The sequence below is a fragment of the Phyllostomus hastatus genome, unplaced genomic scaffold (genome assembly GCF_019186645.2).
Source record: "Phyllostomus hastatus isolate PE091 unplaced genomic scaffold, TTU_PhHast_1.1 phas_contig_80, whole genome shotgun sequence".
In the NCBI taxonomy this organism is placed as follows: domain Eukaryota; kingdom Metazoa; phylum Chordata; class Mammalia; order Chiroptera; family Phyllostomidae; genus Phyllostomus; species Phyllostomus hastatus.
The window spans coordinates 23892667-23906554 of NW_025333960.1; the positions used below are offsets into that span (position 1 = coordinate 23892667).

Below are 13888 nucleotides of genomic sequence, written 5' to 3' on the forward strand. Positions count from 1 at the left end.
GAAAAGCAACACAGAAGTCCTGGAGTTAGTTAGAGGAGGCATATTTTATAAAAGAACAGAAAAATGCTTTTTACAGTGTACAGAAAAATGCTTCTGTACAATGAAATGCTTTTTAAACTGTCCAGTATGAGAACATATGGTCATGAAGCAAATAGAAAAATACACTAAGAATTCCTTCAAGTCTCTTAAAATTCACTTGTGAATCATATTAAGATACATAAACAATTTCACAATCTTTAGTAAGATCATTTCACTTTTTGTCCTCTGTGACTATCTACCAGACTAACACTATATTATACACTTGAAATTTGCTTAGAGAGAGGATCTTAGGTGTTCTCACCACACAACTACACACACACACACACAGAGGTAACTATGTGAGGTGATGGATGTCTTAACTTCATTGTGGAAATTAGTTCATCATGTATAGATATATCAAATCACATTGCACACCTTAAATATATACAATTTTATTTATCAATTATACCTCAATAAAGCTGGAAAACTGGTCAAGCCAATGAATGGATGTCAGTCAAACCCAAGCATATTTCATTAAGTACATAAAACAATGGCTCCAATGAATTGCCTGAGAATCCCAGATGTCCACTGCAGTGTCCAGGGCCAGTCGTATAACTTTTTACTGAAGTTTTCCTTTTGCTGGTGTGCTAAAGAGAAAGGCCCGTTAGAGTCAGTGTACCCATAAGCTTGAGCAGAAGGGAATGAGAGCATGAGTGATATTAAGGACCACACAAAGTTCACTGAAGCTAAGGATGTGGTTTGTATACCACCGCCGGCGTAGTCTCTTCCTGCATCACCCCGTGTTTGTCGTCTGTAAGAATGAGAAGATCCACCACGATTCTCTCTGTGGCTCACTGGACACAGCTGCCATGCTAATGGTTCAGTGGGAAATAATGAGAGAACAAACAGACAAATACACAATAGAACAAACAGTACTGTTTTCTCAATGAAACTCGAGTACTTTGGAGTTTTGCAACATTCAAAGCAGTTCAAGTAGGAAAAAAGTTCAAACCAGTCACCAGATCCAAAATTAGCATTTTATTCAGAACGCTGGGGTGTTCATTTATATTCTGGTACACAATACAGAGGCAAAGCTGCTGTCAGAAGTCTCTCCAGTTTAAAAGCTTTTTTTTTTCATTTTTTTAAGAAACACACAGTAGTGCCACCTGTGTCAGGCCACCCCTTTCCTTCTTTTTTTTTTTGGTACAAATTATGTAAAACATTTGTGCTAAGAACTTTTCTCCCTCCCCAAACAAAAACAAAAATAGAAAATAAAAAAAATTAAAAAAATTAAAAATTAAGTATTCTAACTACAGCTCAACAATTGAATCAAATGTCACTTTGTTTGTAAATACTTTATCCATAACGAAAGATATAAACATGCAAAAAACCTGAATCCATTGTCCAAATAATACATACACATGTTCTGAAGTTTCTGCGCTTCTCCATAGACTATGCCAATAAAACATTATGTACACATACCATTTTTACAGTGAAGTGAAAAAAAAATACAGTAAATAAAAATGTGTACGTGGATTAAGACCAAAATGTGTCTAACATTCTAGTTTATGAAAAAATTCAAATTTTGCTACAAATTGGTGATATGAAAACTCCCTTTATTTGCAACCAGCTGCGTAAGTTTTAAGATTTTAGTGAAAAAAAAATCTAAAGTCTAAAACTAGAAGTAATGTACATTTTCCAATCTCATGGTCTCATCCCCTAAGATAATAAAATTGCTCCATGAGTTTTTGTTTGTTTAATTCTGTATTTTAATAAAAGCAAATGCAATGTAACAAAAGCGTGTTGAAGCATATCATGGTTTAACTCACTGCTCCCACCACAAAATATTTTGTCTTTTACTTATCATTTCAGAAATCAGTACCATTAAAGCCTTAAACATAAAACTAATTCCAATCTGAAAAAGGTACAAAAAGGCACATAAAATCCCAGTGCTTCTGTACTGTAAAATTCAAGTGTAACTGAGCTCAGTGTTTTTCCAAACAGTGTTGGATCACTGATATTCCCTCTGAGCCCAAATTGGTTTGCAGCCTATGCCCAAGCCTCCAGCAAGCACTGTGCTAGTAGACTACAAAGTTAAAGCCTAGCTTCTGAATGCTTTTTGGGAATATCAGTTGAAGTTGTTTGTACTTGTCCAAAAACCAAGTTCACCCTGAAGTTCAGTCATCACCTCCACCATACATGTCAGCGAGTTTCTTGAAGCGTGGCCCCCAGTCGTTCAGGTAGTCATAGTCTTGCTCACCGCCACTACTGGAAGAATTAAGGGAGCTCAAGGACCCAGCCGTGGAGCCACTGCCTTCATAGTCAAAGACTAGCAGGGAGTCATATGGTGGAGCTGTGGGGTCATTATCAGCAGCTTTGAGGCCCTACAATTTGGAAAGACCAAGAAGAAATGAAGAGAGGGTTACAATGGACAAATCCACAAGCAGATGCCAATGGTCCCATGGGATCACATAGGTGTTTGTAAGTTTCTACCTGCAGACCACAAGATTTCCAGCCCATGGAAACTGGGGTTATCAGCATGTTTCAAAATTACACAGAAACTAACTTCAGGCTTTCCTCTGTAAAGAAAAATCCCCTAAGGAGTCTGGCTCCCTGAAGCCAAGACACATGATGGGAGATGGTTATCTAGAGAAAGTCTAGGCAAAAGTCATCAGGATGCTGACAAAAACAAATAAACCCCAAAACCTCAAAACCCTCAGAGCAGCACTGAGAACTAGGAGTTCAAGGAGGAGGTGGCATTACATTTGACCTAAATTTGGAAGGATATCAAAGGAAGAGTGAAGACAAGGCCAGATGTGATTATTATATATACAAGGAAAGTTAGTCATTAAATCATTTTATGATCTTAACAAAACAGAAAGTGTGAACTTAACTGATAAACTGTGATCAGGTATTATTTAAGAATACAGGGACCCCCAGATCCCACATGCCCTAGACACCGTGCTCCAACATCTATACATGGTATAACTGTTAGGTTGGGGGAGGGAATTCTCCTGATCTAAAATTCTGCTCCTACAAAGAATTTTAAAAATAAAGGCCAATGAAGTGATTATCTATAAATTTAACTCTTACAAAAATATTTTTCATATATAATTCATATACCTGTAGTTAATTCACAATTATGCGCTACAAAACTTTTACGGATTTTATACTAGGTCCTTTTGGTGTTTTCTCTAATTTTCTCCCAGTTCCATTCTGAACTCCAAGATATACCAACATTAGTCTCCACACAATCCTTCTGTTTCCACACTCCGCTTTTTAAATGTCAGTGGCTTACGGTGGTCCCACTCATCTGAGACCTCATGGACTTTCCGATTTTAGATCGGCCCTTCCAATACGCATGCATTTTATGAGTGCATGAATATACATGTGTTCATCTCTTTATTCTCTCAAGTTTACAGATGGGGAAAGAGGGAAAAAGCATAAACATGAAGGTTAGAGACATTATGCTTAATGCTGGAGAGATCAGACTCTAGGTCGACACCTCAGCTGAACATCATGTTCAGTGTGGGGCTTGGCTAAGTCCTGCAAACTTCTCTTCTTCATCTGCAACTGTAATAACAATAATAAAATCTTTTTGAAGACCAAATGGAGTAACAGAACACAAGAGCTCACCATAGTTAGATGAGTATTAGTTTAAAAAAAAACTTTTTAGGGAAAAATTTCCTGCTTTGGAATTTGAAAAAAAAAGGCAAAGACATAAATTAAGAAACAAAATGGCAGTGACCTGCCTTCAACAAGAAGAGAGAGAGGTACGCAGGAACCGTTCTCCCATCCCCACGTCCGCCCTACCAACAGCCCTGACTGTTTATTTAGATACCACTTTTTCTCACATCAGGTTATACCATTTGTAACCCAGAACCTCCTGTGTAAAATGAAATAAAGTGAGTCTTCAACAAACTACTTCAATATATAAAAAGTAATTTTAGATGGAATTTTCTTTATAATATTTATAGAATAAACTACAGGGCAATTCTGTTAAGACTGAGAACCACAAACTACAATTTCTCAAAATTCATAATCTCTCTGTGGTAGACTGTGCGACCGTCCTCAGTGATTCATGATCCTTTCCCGTGGGTGGATCTCATCCCATACGACCGCAGTTCCCTCTCTGGAGCCCGAGTGCACTTCCCCAACCCACCATCAGGCCTGGCTGTGGGACTAGTATTGGCCAATGAAACGTAAGCAGCATTATTGAGGAGACTCTTAATTTAAGAGTTCTAGCTAACATGTTTCCACTAGACCCCTCTCCTTTCCTCCTCAACCAGGACAATGGCCTGCTCGGGATGGGAGTAGATCTTAACATCCATAAGACATCAGGAACTGAGCTCCTGCAGGCCAACATGAATAAATAACTTGAAAAAGGAGTAAGCTTTTGTTATATAAGTCAACAATACTTTGCAGTTGTTAGTTATTGTTGCCTTTGCTAGTAATAACCAAAGAATGCATCTTCATTCATTTTTTTGCACTTACTTATTCAATTCACAGCATGTTTCTTGAGTATCTATATTGTAATGCGTTCTGCTTAGTGTGGTGACACGACTACCAATAAGCTACACCCAGTGAGTGCTCTCCTGGAGTTTATATTTGCTTGCCAGCACGAGCCCCTCTTTCCTTTCCCCAGCAAGTTCTGGCCACTGCCAGCTTAACAGCAGGTATTGCTTTAGTTCAGCACTAACTCAGGTCCACACAGGAATAAGACCCGTGAAAGATCTCAAGGAAAATCAAGAAAAATCAAGGAACTTCCTGATAAGAACAATGGGCCTCTGAAGACAAACATTAAGTTTTCATTATGACTTAAAGAAATTAAAACTGTTTTAGAATGCAGACAACAGAGATGAAAGCCAATGTCACTGTGTTGAGGTTGTCTGCTTTATCAAAATTCAAATTTTAAGTGGAAATACACGCAGAGCCCTGCTCAGCCCTTCAGATGTCAGCACCAAACTGGAAATATGGAAAGTCTGAGACTAAAATTAGCTCTAAAAAGTCAACGGCAGGGCATCCACGGTGTCTGGAATTGGTGCAGAGGAAAGTGATGGCCCGTGTTTAGTGGAACTGGAGTATGAATACTGTCTAGTCGTCACTGGTGTGTTCAAGCCCTGGAGAACCCTCATCAAGTGCTAAGCCTCCTGATTCTTTAAAATAAATATAACACCTTTGATAATCTAGTTCCACACTCATTATTGACATTCTCAAAAATATTTGTTTCTTTAACATTTTCTTTAGCTCCTGCTTTGGCTTTCGATCATCATGATAGTTACTAAATTTATGTTTTCTTTTCTTTTTTTTTCAAGGTTATAGACATGGCATCCATTAGAGATCACTGTGCTATGCTGAAGCATCATGCACTGTCTCAGGTGTTAGTAATTACAAAAGGGCAGGCGCTACTGAACTGTCAAGAAGTCTTAAGGAAGCCATCTTTCCACACCTTAAAGGTTAGTACATTAAGACCCTTCTATTTGGATAGCATTGATTTTTATCCAATAATAAAACAGGACTCTTTAGATGAGGCATTATGTAAATTCTGGGTCCCATGCTGGTAATTCTAGAAAAGACTAACTATCTTGGTCAAGTCCTGAGAAACTGACAGTGACAGGCATGCCACCAGAGTGAATGCATGTGCAGGAGAAATCGCGTGGGCCACGGACCTTCTAGTCCACCCTTGTGGAGTCCTTTTTTCTTAGGTGTGGACACCTTTTGACAAGCTGCGTAACATACTGTTGATAAATTACAAATTGAGTGCATGTGTTCTCTCTCCCTACCAAAGTTTGACCAGAAGAGTACGTGCTTGCTTCACCTTTGTTGGACTTTGAACTCTGGATGAATCTGAACTATTTTCTGTAATTTGAGGTGCCTCTGTAAAATGAGAAGAGCTGTGGCTCTGGCTGAATTCTTGCTGAGCATGTATTTATGGACTTCTAATCCTATGCTTTATGGGTGCAGACATGCCTTTATAGGGACTATAAAAACCCACATTCTTCAGTGAAGGAACCCATGAGGGATGTAAGAGGAAAGAGGTCCTATTGATTTCCTTACATTCTGTTTTCTTTTGTTTCAATGCCACTGCCTTTGTTCAGGTCCTCATTATGTCCTCCCTGGACCACAGCAAAAGTCTCTCTAACTGGTCTCCTGTTCCCAGCACTATTCCTGCTTCTTTCCTACAAACAACTATTGATTTCCCTCTACATACTGTTTGATGTTGCTCTCCCAAGTAAAAGTCTCTGTCTGCTCTCTATCATCTAGAGCAGTTCCTCCCAGAGAAAGGAGGGGTTTGCCTGGGGGTGTGCAAGATGATTTTTAATTGGTACATGAACACTTTAGAACAATTCTCTTTATTAAAAAATTAAGTCAAAATTGATTAACAGTTTAAGTAAATAACAGACAAAGTTTGAAGGCATGGAAAAAACTGGAAGTCGTTACTCAAATGCTTGAGGTTCGGGTAACCTGCAGGATAAAGTTGAAACCATTCATGGATCTAGGTTGCTCACCCACAGCATGTGTTTCAGCTTCCTCAACTCCAGCAACCACAGCTGACTTATTTGCCAAGACCCCTTCAAACCTAAAGACGCCGTGTGCCTAGGTACCTGCATGTTAGGGCTGTATTAATTTCCTGCTATCTGAAGTGTGCTTCCATTAGTTTGAAATGTTTCCTGTCATATTTTTTCATCTGATTATAGCAGTCCGTCCATCCATCCATCCTTTAAGGCCTGTTAAAAATGTCACTTCTGTGTGGATTTTTTACCCCCAGCTATGACTGAACATAATTTCTTTTGTCCCTTTTGTCCCTTTTACTTTCCTTGCCATGCTTTGGTGATGCTAGATTATGCCACCCCTTTTCCGAACAGGTGGTTTGTATTCATCCCATATCCTGCTTTCCAACACGGGGCCTGACACCCAGCAGGTATTCTAGAAGGTAACTTTCTGCAGCTGTCCTGGGCCAAGGTTTTTACCACAGCAGCTTGTTCTTATGTATGTTTACTCCTTTCACAAGAATCTAGGATCTAGGTTTAAAATATATATAGATATAAAAGTATACCGAAGTATATCATACCACAGTATACCTTACAGTGGAATTCTGTGTTTTATCTGTACCAACATTATTGCTAAGTCTCTTCCTAGGAATTTCATCCATCCTGGAGTTACTTTAATTGCTATTTTACTTAAAGCAATTAAAAAAAAGACATTTTGGTTTGTTTTATTTACAATTAGAGGATGGTGGAAAGTTTTTACTCCTGAAAGGTAATTTGTAATAATAATAATAATATGATATTGATAATAATGAAGAGATATTACTATGACAGGCACTATACCAAGTGCTTTTACATGGATTATCTCATTTAGTCCTCAATGCAATCTTAAGAAGGAAGTTATATTATTTTCCTCATTTTATATGTAAGAAAACTGGAAATCTAACAGGTTAAACCAGGAAATCTTGACCTTGTACAAGGCAACTGGATTTGAACCCAAACGCTCAGCTCCTGTAAGAGTGGATAGAGATATTTAAAACAGAACAAATTAAATGCAGTCAATAGGAGAAAAAAGCAAACGTTTTAAATTTTAGTAGTTTAAGCAAGTTATTCTAAAAGCACCTTCCATTAGTTTTTAATGATATTAATCAAAAGTCAGTCTTTTTACAGAAGTATGCCCTTGGGTTTTATACTTCTGAGATAAAAAACATACAGGATTAGTGAAATTATTGAAGGTATGCTAATACCTACTGTTGGGCTGAGATTAAATAAATTTGTTTCAACTCATCACCCTCTGAAGGTCATGTTTCAAAACCTCAAAATAGAATGAAATTCTGTAGCTGAAATTAAACATTGTGTGGTTTGTTTTACTCCACCTACCAGGCCGGAAATGTTATCATTTTTAAGATTCACGGCAACATTCATTCATAATTTAGATACACTAGAAATGTTCTCGTGAACTTACCCATTCCTTACATCTATAAAAACACTCTAATTATAATCAGCACTGTATTATTTTTCCTTTGGAACACTGGGTACTATGCTAAATCAAATAAGACCTATAGATAAAGAGAATCTGTTGGCATTTTAAATGTATTTCTAAAACATGCCTGAGTTCTTTCTAGGTACCTTCGACTATTTGAAAACTTTACATGTTTTTATCTCTATTGGTCCAGTTATAGAAAGATACTGAAGGAGTCTTAACGAGTGTCTCAGATGGAAGAATCTATGTGGTGTGTTTTATTGCAGTTTCTGACCTGGGCCTTCTGACAGTTTCATCCCCCTGATCTCCCACAGAACTGTCACATCCCTGGGCTCTTTCAGTTTGACTCCTGTTTGATTTAGAATGATTCCCAAACACGATCTTTTCAAACATTCATGTGCTCTGCAAACCCAAATGCCCCCCCACCCCCCACCCCCAGGATATACACTTCTTCCCCTGAAACATGGGAGAGCTTCCTGGGGAGGCAGGAGGGAACCTCTTGACAGGAATTCTAAAGGGAGGCTGAGTCCTGGCTGGGATGGAGGCCAGCGATGGCCCCTACCCCACACTGTGTGTCTGACCTTCCTTGGGTTGGTAAAAACAAAGAAACTCACATGCCCCCCCCCCAAAAAAAAGGGGGGGAAAGGGCACTCCTTGTAGAAAGAACAGGCTGGGGCAAACACTGGTACGAAACTGCAACCTGAGCCTGGGCACTGCAAGGACAGGTCTCTGCTGCTGGCTGGTTAAGGTGCAGGTTGGGGAGGGGCCTGAGATGAGAGAGAAATGCCAAGTAAGAGCGAGACCCAGCTGGCCTCCTGGCCTGGCAAAGTAAGGCTTCAGGTATCAGAATGTTTGGGGGTATGAAGGCCATGCTGGCAGCAAAGTAGGCAGCACACACACAAAAAGCCTATACGTCTAATTTATTTTCTTATCTAGACATCATCAGCCCCATTATGTATACACAGTAGACATTCAATAATTATTTGCTGAATGAGTGATTCTAAACCAAGCCTATGATGATTTTAAAATAAGCCATTTTAACAAAGACAGACAATCTTCAAATTTTGAATTGATCGCATTATGGAAGTTAATCTGCAAGTCAGTTGTTTGGCACAAAGTTTCTCATGTAAGTATTTACACATGTTCCTTATGGTCTCCAGCCACATTTTAGGCTCTGGAGTTGGGCACTGTGTTAGGAAAAGAAAAATCCAAATGGAAATCCTGACTGTACTTCCTTCTACTGTGGCATTAGAAGGGTTGGAAAATGGAACCTTATTATCTAGATATGTTGTGTGACCTGCTGAAGAAAGCCCAGTCCCTGTAAAGAAGATGAGTGAACACATACACAAAGCACGCACTAAAACACGACTTAGAACCACCAATATACTCATTTTCTGAGTGGAGTCAGCACCAGTAGAGTGAATAGCTCCAGGCATGGGCCCCAGTGAATCCTAATGCACTGCTAGTCGGGTGGTGCTCGTAGTTTCAAACCCTACACACCTGCCACAGTACCTGGATTCTTAAAACAATAAAATGTAACAGCTAGGCAACAGACTAGATGCTTAGGTTACACAAAGATGAACATGAAATAGCCCCCATCCTGGAGTTACTTTAAAGTCAAAACTGACGGTTTTACAGAACTGTAAATAGTTCAGTGGGGCTGCAGCACAGGAAGGGAATGCGGTGGAGAAGAGGGCAGGACTCAGATTATATACAACCTTCTAAGTAACAGGTGGTATTTAGTGCTAGAACTTCAACACTGCGAGAGAAGCATGTCATGCATTGGATGGAATCCCACAGAACATTTACACTTCAGGGACAGGCGGAAGCATCCAGCTAATTATTTGTTGAATCACACTGAAGCTAGAATTCTTGCTTTGAAAAAGTTCAGCCACATCTACATTCAAAATATGCACTGGATCTGGAAATCTGACAACTGCAGAAGTAACTAGACAGTTCTTCAGGATGGCGGGAGCTAAGTTAGAAGTAAAATCATCAGGCATCCTTACAGATTAAAACAATCTAGTCATATATAAAAATTCCTGCAAATTCCCCTAACCAGGCCCATATATAAATAAACGGGAAGAGTCAGGGAATATTTTTATAAATAAAGGAGTTGTTGGTACTCTTTGCTGTTATCTCCCATCTACTTTTCAATCATGTCTACTACAAAGCTTCCTCTTTGCAGAATTGAATATACTATGTTCGGAAAGCAGTATGCATTTTAGAAATAGACAGTAATGAATACTTGTAAAGACAGATGAATATTCTTTGTTTCAAAACTTTTTTACAAACTGTAAGCGCTTCTAAAAGCCTAAGGCAGATTGATTATGTATATGTAACATATGACTACTTTAAGGAAGACCAAGAAATAAGAGTCTTATCAGCCCATGACTGAGGGTGCCATGTATGACATGTGCATTCCACTCTGTAATGCACCGAGACCAGTTCTGCTCCTGGAGATGCGAGCGGGAGGATATGGCTGGAGAACACGAGACCAGCTGTATATTCACAATCAATGTCAGTATGTCTTGTTCCCTTACACTTATTATAAAAATTGAAACGGAGAATTGCAAAGTATAAACATGATCAAATGAAGCAGCATAAATCATTTTAATTCAAAACTTAAGTATTAAATGTAGCAGAACTCTTGGTCAGTAATGAACTGAAAGAATGCCATAATAATTTTGACAGTGAAAATCCTATCTGTTATATTCAACAGTGAATTAGCTGCCTCTTATAGAAGCTCTTAAAACTCATCAACTAGACAAGTATTTAAATCACTTACATAATATTTAATTTAGCTGCTCTTCCTACTAATCTCATTTCATGGAACTCTCTAGTCATTGGTAGGCACTGAAATCTCACCATTTGTGGATTGAAAGTGAGGAAAATAAAAGTGAACTTACTACACTCAGAAATGCTAACAAATGAAATTAGAACACACTATTTACTATTGTTATTCATTGCCTTTATACTCTGGGAAAATCCTTTTAGAGTTGGTGTGACTAATACTGATAATAATACATGAATGTTATTTATAAATGCAGATATTAAGTGATTGATCTCTTTTTGGCTGATCAAAGTAATTAAATCTATTTTCTGTTACTGAAGCCACATTTGCTTACACAAAGCTAAACAGAAGCATAAAATAAGCAACCTTTTAAAGAAAGTGAGCCTCTGTACCTCATTGATGAAATCCCCGATGTCCCCAGGGTGTGGGGCTGCAGATCGAACCGGGTACTGGGGCTCAGCGTGAATGGGTCTCTCATCTAGTCGTCGGATTCCTACAGGTTTGATGGCATCAGGTTCCACAGTATCAGGCTGCTGGAGCTGGCTCAAGTCATAGTCCTGTGAAAGACAAAATCAAAAACCCATGGTGGATGGGCATAAAGATGGAAAATTACAACATTTGTGTTCAAACACATACCCCAAATGCATAGAAATGAGTGAAATTTAACATAATGGAAAAGTTGCCACTATGAGTTTTTCATGTTATGATTAAATATTTCTTTCACACAGCTCTTCTGTGTTTTTTTTTATTTCTGCAGTCTGTGCTCCATCTGTTTTACTAGGTTCCTTATCAGTTTCCAATGGAAAACAGCAGTGACATGAGGCCCCATTATAAACAGCCTAAAAAACCGCCTAGAAAATAGAGCTGTAACAAAGCACAGGTAACAATGAAACATTGATGGAGTTCAGTACATACTGCCCCAAAATGTCACCTCAGCATATTAAATATCTTAAGTTGATGGACTTTTTTAAAATGACAGAAACATGAAGGTTACTCTGACCTTCTGCTGCTGCTTCACCCCATTTCTCTAAAATAGGTCATAAGACTCCCCTGTGGAAAATCCCCTCCTCGTACCAGGAGGAGAGAAGACATTCTTATCACCAGGGGAATTTGGGGCCAAGACATCTGCACAAACAGAGTTTGTCGAGCTAACCCTTATCTTGCTAGTTCCTTCTTCACCATCACAACCCCTCCTCTTGTCAAAAAGCTTCCTGCTGTAGCCACTTCTTTCGTTTTCGTTCTCTTGTGAAGGTTCCCATGGACGTGTGAAATTTTTTAAAAAATGCGTGTGCTCTTCTTCTGTTAATGTTTGTTAGTTTCATTTCCAGGCCCAGCCAATGACCCTAACAGGCTGGAGAAAAACTCCCCCCCTTACGATGCTGAATTTTTTTTTAACTGATGTAGGTGTGTTTTCTTTTTCCTTCAGCATGGTGTCAAACCTGCTCCTTATTTATCCATCCCTTCAAGGTCTAGAGTTGGCAAACTAGGGTTCGTGGGCCCAGTCTGACCCACTTCCTATTTTTTGAAAGACTGGCTTTTGCATTTTTAAAGGGTCATTTAAAACCAACAAAGAAGAATGTGCCAAAGAGACTACATGTGGTCCACAAACACTTACTACCTGGCTCTTCACAGAAAAAACTCTGCCAGCCTCTGATCGCCCTGTGCTCGGCCAGGGGGACTGGCTTCCCCTCCAGTGCAGCCCAGGGGGTAATGTCTTAGAAGACAGCCTGTCCCCTTCGGACTGACGCAGAGCAGAACTTGTGAGGATGCTCTGGGCAGAGACTGGGCCCTCCGCACTCTTTTCGGCTTTACCATCAGCCAGTGGGACAGGAATGTGGAGAAACTGACTAAAATGTGAAAATACATCACCACGTTAGGTGTGAGCAGATACTTTCTAGTTTTCAAACCCCTAAATTCTGGTGATACAAAGTGCTACATCCATAGCTTAACAGAAGTTCTCCAATTTAATGCCGATATTTACAGAAAGTACAGTTTCCAGTGCTCTTTATAATTCAGGCCTCATCCCTTTGTCTTAAACCAGGTGAAAACCCTTTGCAGTGTCTCTTACAGTGGTTCTTATTCACTCAGCGCCTGAATGTTTACCATGTTCTGGCAGTCTTCTAGGTGCTTTACATATGTTTGCTCATTTAATGTTCTGAACAACACTGTGTGACACTAAGTTTTACTATCTCCATTCAAGAGTCAAAGAAGCTGAGTGTCAAACAACTCAAGTAACTAGTCCATGGTCCCAGATCTACTAAGACACAGAGACAGACTGATTCCACATGTATTAGACTTCAAAGCCTAGCCCTTTGCCCAGTCATTTCAGAGTGAGTAGAGCCTGAGCTGCAGGTTGGAGGTAGAGTAACAAACTAGACCGATGGATGAGTGGGGTGGGGGTGGTGCAGGAATGTGAGGAATGACTAAAATAACAAAGCAGACAGAGAGGAGAGAGGTCACAGACATTCATACCCTCTATGTACCAGGCACTATACCAGCCTCTTGGTAAGTGTCTTTTCATAAATACTTTCTAACAAACCTGTAAAGAATGTTTTATTTTCTTTGTAGATGAAGAAAAAGATTTGGAGGGGTTGAGTAACTTGCCCAAGGTCACACAGTGAGTCTGTGATTAGGATGAGAATCAAAACCAGATGTGTCTGACTTCAGAAAGTTGGTGTCAAACCCAATGCCGTGCTCCTGACAACACTCCCCTGAACAACTCCTTGCTCAGAGACTCAGCTAATCTAAACGGTGAAGGCATGGAGAAACAGCCCCTCCTTTAGGGAGTATCCAGGTAACGTGGGAGGTGAGGCAGGACAGAGCAGGCCTAGCCAGCCTGGCATGAAACCTTGGTACATTGCCAAGTATATGCTCAGTGTGGGAAAGCTGGCATTAATTTTGCATCTTGAACAATATACGGGCTAGGGAGAGAAAAGAATCAATGGCATGAGCAAAGGCATGGGAACACTGTTTTCTCTTGTCGGGGCAGAGAGTTTTATACTAGGGATACAGATCTTGAGTGACAACATCTCGATCTTACACAAATGTGCTCCACTTAAAATTTTGTAGAATTTATGAGTTATTTATGGAACATGTTAAAGTAAA

The 13888-nt window shown here is 39.5% G+C and overlaps 1 protein-coding gene across 2 annotated transcripts in view; it reads right to left on the reverse strand.

Annotated features, from left to right (window-relative positions):
* Positions 1-1036: 1036 nt before the first annotated feature.
* The window catches only part of CDH2 (cadherin 2), a 207462-nt gene continuing 194610 nt past the window's right edge, over positions 1037-13888 (reverse strand). For both annotated transcript variants that reach the window (XM_045849643.1, XM_045849644.1), the window contains exons 15-16: positions 11176-11340; positions 1037-2402 (exon numbers count right to left, since the gene is read on the reverse strand). In XM_045849643.1, coding sequence (XP_045705599.1) covers positions 2196-2402; positions 11176-11340 — 372 coding nt within the window. In that variant the 3' untranslated portion in view covers positions 1037-2195. The remainder of the gene's footprint in view (positions 2403-11175; positions 11341-13888) is intronic.